The following is a 4,243-nucleotide window of genomic DNA, read 5'->3' as shown; positions in this document are numbered from 1 at the left end:
ATGCCAAAAGCCTTTTCTAGAAAAAAGGTAGGAAAGGTAGAAAAAGTAAAAAGAAGTAGTTCTTCGGGGCTGATGCAGAGAATGAGTGAAAGGCACAGTTTCGGCAAGGTGGTCGGTTTCCAAGGGCCGTGGGGGAGGCCCCCCAAGAGCGGCCTCTGTCTGTCTCCAGCCAGTCCCCAGAATCTCATGTTTCTAAACTAGTGTTAAGAAGTGGCTCCTTCTCTCCAGGGAGCCAGAGACAACCCCAACCCAGCCCTCTCTGCTCCAGCCTCGCAGACCACCTGCCCGGAGCCTCATCTCCACTCCTTTGGCATTTTTGTCTTCACTCTATTCTCGGCACAGACTACTTCCTTAATTAATTACAGATAAAATAACACAGAACATAAATACATTTTAACAGCTTTCAAAACAAATCACACACATTGAAGCCTCGAAAATAAACATGACGGAACAGCACAGAGGACAGAGGACTTGTGACTGTGTGACCATGTCACCACACCACCGAGCACGCAGTCCGCACTCCGTACATACCACTGCACACCAAGTGCTCTGAGGAGAAAGTGGGGTCCTCGGGGCCACTCCCCTCCCTTCGGAGGGGGGCACCTTAAGAGCTCAGGGCCCAGGACCACACACGCGGCATTTGGAGTCATTACTGGGATATGGTAGGGAAGGGCTCTCTGTCTGCTGCTGGGAATTGGGGGGCTGGAAGCAAAGGGCAAAGGTTGTAGACCAGCCTACTGCCCCCCCTGGCACCCAGTAGTGGGGTGTCCTCACTCGGGGCATCCCTGTGCTCACACTCCAGTTGCTGCAGACTCAGGGTCTGGTCAGGGTCGTGTACACGGGCTGGTCCCAGTTACTGGGGGGGCTGTGAGCCGATGCCACAGACAAGCCACCCAGTAGAGGGGTAGTGTAGGGTCGGCGGGCGGAATGGAAGTAGGGGTACTGGTAGAGGCTGGATGGGTAGCTGGGGTACGGGCTGTAGTAGCCGGGCGCCTGCAGGTCAGTGTAGTCACACTGAGAGCTGGCAGGGGTGGCCGCCGTGATGCTGGCCTGGGCGCTGTAGGTGCCAAAGTCGGAGTGGCCAGGAGAACCGTGGGGCTGGTCGCTGCTGTAGCGGCTGGGACTCAGCTGCTCTGTCTTGATGTGGGGCCTCAGGGACTCAGTGGGTGAAGACGACGATGGGGTGCCCTTGTGCGTCCAGGTGGGGGACACGCCGAGGCCGGCTGCCCCGGGGTGCGGATAGGTGGAACCCCCGTAGGAGCCAGGCTCCGCAGGACCGTGCAGCGGCAGATACTGGTCAAATTCACGCACGTCGAAGGTGTCCATGTTGCTGATGACCTCGCTGCTCAGGTCGGAGATATCCAGGTTGCTAAAGTCGATGTTGTGGCGGCCGCTGTCCAGCAAGCGGCGCCCTTCCAGCTTCAGCTCCTGCTTGGCCCCTGGGTGCCCGTCGGTCTTGGGTGTGGTGGGTGGGGTGGGTGGCTCGTGAGTCTGTCCTGGGGACAGAGCACAAGGCAGGCATGAATGCCCCTCTGTGGGGCGCCCAGCGCGCGTGTGCTGGGAGGAAGCGTCCCGGCTGCTGGCCGCAGGACGAATCAAGGGCTTTTTGTTTCTTCACCTTTCCCAGAAATCCCGCAGCGCCAGACCCAGATCTCACTCCTTGGCTAGGCCACGTTCCACCGGGGAGGAGACACTGGGCTGGGGAGGTCCAGAACCTACTCCCCTCTGGGTACACAGTCCCCCTCCTCTCCCCGCCCTCACTCCAGGACAGTGGGTTGGCCATAGTGGGAACCTGGAGCTGGACCGTGCTTGCTGGTTGCAGGGCCACAGGCAGGATGGGCCCAGCCCAGGGAGCCCTGGATTCAAGGGCTCTGGGGTGGTGGGAGGCTTGGGGCAGGACTAGCCTGGGGAACAGTGAGGGCTCCTGAGGCCCTGAGCCCTACTACCCCACCACCTGGATCCCAGTAGTCTACCTGGATGGCCACCGCGGCTGTGTGTGTCCATGTCCTTGAAGCCGGCCCCAGAGGGGTGGTGGCCCAGCTCGGCTCCCGAATCCGAATCGCTCTGGCTGGCCTTGACGTTCTTCCTGCGCCGAGGCTGGTACTTGTAGTCGGGATGGTCCTTCTTGTGCTGGACCCGCAGCCTCTCAGCCTCTTCCACAAAGGGACGCTTTTCGTTCTCACTCAGCAAACTGCAGGCAAAGAATAAGGGAGGAGATGGCAACCAATCCAGACCTATCCCTCTGCCCAGTAGTCCCCCACAGGGGCTGAGCAAGAAGCCGAGAGCCAGAAAAAACCTCTATGCCCCCCTTCTCAATCCCGAGTCTGCCTCCTTCGGGCGCTTTCTGAGGCAGGAAGGAGAGGGGGGGACCCAGCTGAGATCATGGGGCTTCAGACAAAAGCTCCCCCCACCCGCGCCCAGCAGGACGCGTGGGGGGGGGAAACAGTTCCGTTTGTTCAACTCAGCTAGGGAACATCAAGAACAGCCCTCTGGCTACTTTGCTCACCCTGACCTCTCTAGCACCTTCCTAGGCTTGTCCCTCCTACAGGCCAGGGCACGATGGCCCTGATATGGAAGGACCCAATCCGGGATCATCCAGAAGGAGTGGCACCCAAGGAGGTACAGGCTGTCCAGAGCCCTGTTTCACGGCCACCCCTGTGTCCTCCACACTGCTTGTAAAAGCACAGGCGCACGGAGACCCGAGAAGGAGAAGTTGCAAGGAAGGTTCCAGCGTGGGATGGCATCTGTCCCCATCTCCAGGACCGGGATGGGCACCAGGCGAATGCACCACTAGCTGGCATTGGGGAGGACCCAATCCCCGCAGCGGACACCCCGGGACACCCCCGGAAACTCACCGCCACAGCTTGCCCAGCGTCTTACTGAGCTCGGCGTTGTGCAGATGCGGGTACTGGTCGGCCAGCTTGCGGCGCGCCGCCTGCGCCCACACCATGAAGGCGTTCATGGGCCGCTTCACGTGCGGCTTGGCCTTGAGCGCGCCGCCCACGCCGCCCCGCACGGGCAGCGGCACCAGGCTCCAGTCGTAGCCCCGCAGCACCTGCGACACCGCGTCGCGGATGCAGGCGGGGAAGCGATCGTCCGCCGCCGCCCCGGCCGCCGTCCCGGCCGCCGCCCCGGCCTCGGCCCCGGGGCCCCCCGCGCCGCCAGCACCGCGCCCCAGACCCTCCGAGCTGGCCGGCGACGGCGGCGCGTCCGAGTCCGAGTCCTCCACGTGCGACATGGAGCTGGCGGTGCCCGACGGGCTGCAGGGAGGCGGGACGCGGGCCTCACCCGTGTGCTTCATCGAGGGAGGCAGCCAGCCACGCACCGGGCACCGGACAGCGGGCAGACGGACAGACGGACGGCGGGGTGGACAGCAGGACAGCGGGACAGCTCGCGCTGCAACCGCTCTGGGCCCCGAGATGGCCAGGAAGGTGTCCAGATCGCGCGCGGCCCGACCCCGCAACTCCAGCCGCCGCCGATGCAGCGGGTGTCACCGCCACCGCCGCCGCCACCGTCACCGCCGCCGCCGCTGCTGCCGCTGCAGAGACTCGGTCCCGCCGAGCGACCCGCAACAAGTTTCTTTAAGCGTTCGCCGAGGCCACGCCCCCGCGGGCTACCATTGGCTGCCGCGCCGCTTAGCCACGCCCACACGCCCGCTCTCAGGCTTCCCATTGGCTAGCTCCCGCCCACGCCCGCTGTCAACCCTTAAAGGAAGCGCGGCGGGGCCGGAGGCGCCAAGAGCGGGGCGGGCCCCCCGCCCGGCGCCGCCACCACGTGCGGTCTCCGCGCGCGTCTCAGACGCCCCCCACGACTTGGGGCGCGGGGGCGACGGCTGGCGGGTGCGCGGGCGGGCTTTGGGCCCTCCTGGGTTGGGGTGCAGGAAAAAAGCAGGGCCGGGGCCCCGAGAGAGATAGCATGGAAGTAGGGCGTTTGCCTCGCATGCAGAAGGACGGTGGTTCGAATCCCGGCATCCCACAGGGTCCCCCCATAGAGCCTGCCAGGAGCGATGTCTGAGCGCAGAGCCGGGTGGGACCCAAAAACCAAAAAAAAGGAAAAAGAATAAAGCAGGGCCAGGCAGAGAGACTCAACGGGGCCCCCTGAGCGCTCCCTCCCTCCCGCTCCTTCTGGGCCTGTGCGCAGCGCCAAAGCCTCTTCCCCTGGGGTGCACCCCAGACCTGTCATGGGGCGCGGTCCTAGCCCGGGCCAGGCCCGGCCGCTGGGTCCCCCGGCCACCCGGCGGATC

At 64.2% G+C, this 4,243-nt stretch overlaps 1 protein-coding gene across 1 annotated transcript; it reads right to left on the bottom strand.

Annotated features, from left to right (window-relative positions):
* Positions 1-371: 371 nt before the first annotated feature.
* SOX8 (SRY-box transcription factor 8) lies at positions 372-3,524 on the bottom strand. The gene is made up of 3 exons (XM_049767979.1): positions 2,856-3,524; positions 1,974-2,191; positions 372-1,496 (listed from the first exon to the last, which is right to left on the bottom strand). Exons 1-3 carry the CDS (start codon positions 3,299-3,301, stop codon positions 814-816), a joined length of 1,347 nt encoding a protein of 448 aa, XP_049623936.1. The 5' UTR covers positions 3,302-3,524; the 3' UTR covers positions 372-813.
* Positions 3,525-4,243: the final 719 nt, after the last annotated feature.

The sequence above is a fragment of the Suncus etruscus genome, chromosome 2, assembly GCF_024139225.1.
Source record: "Suncus etruscus isolate mSunEtr1 chromosome 2, mSunEtr1.pri.cur, whole genome shotgun sequence".
Lineage (NCBI taxonomy): Eukaryota > Metazoa > Chordata > Mammalia > Eulipotyphla > Soricidae > Suncus > Suncus etruscus.
This window is presented reverse-complemented; position numbering and strand designations above follow the sequence as displayed.

Excerpts from the sequence above, each read along its gene's own strand:
- SOX8 (XM_049767979.1), bottom strand. The coding sequence starts at position 3,301 with ATGAAGCACACGGGTGAGGCCCGCGTCCCGCCTCCCTGCAGCCCGTCG. Across the intron at positions 2,192-2,855 it reads ACGCTGGGCAAGCTGTGGCG|TTTGCTGAGTGAGAACGAAA; the intron begins GTGAGTTTCCGG and ends CTTTGCCTGCAG. Across the intron at positions 1,497-1,973 it reads CAGCCGCGGTGGCCATCCAG|GACAGACTCACGAGCCACCC; the intron begins GTAGACTACTGG and ends CTCTGTCCCCAG.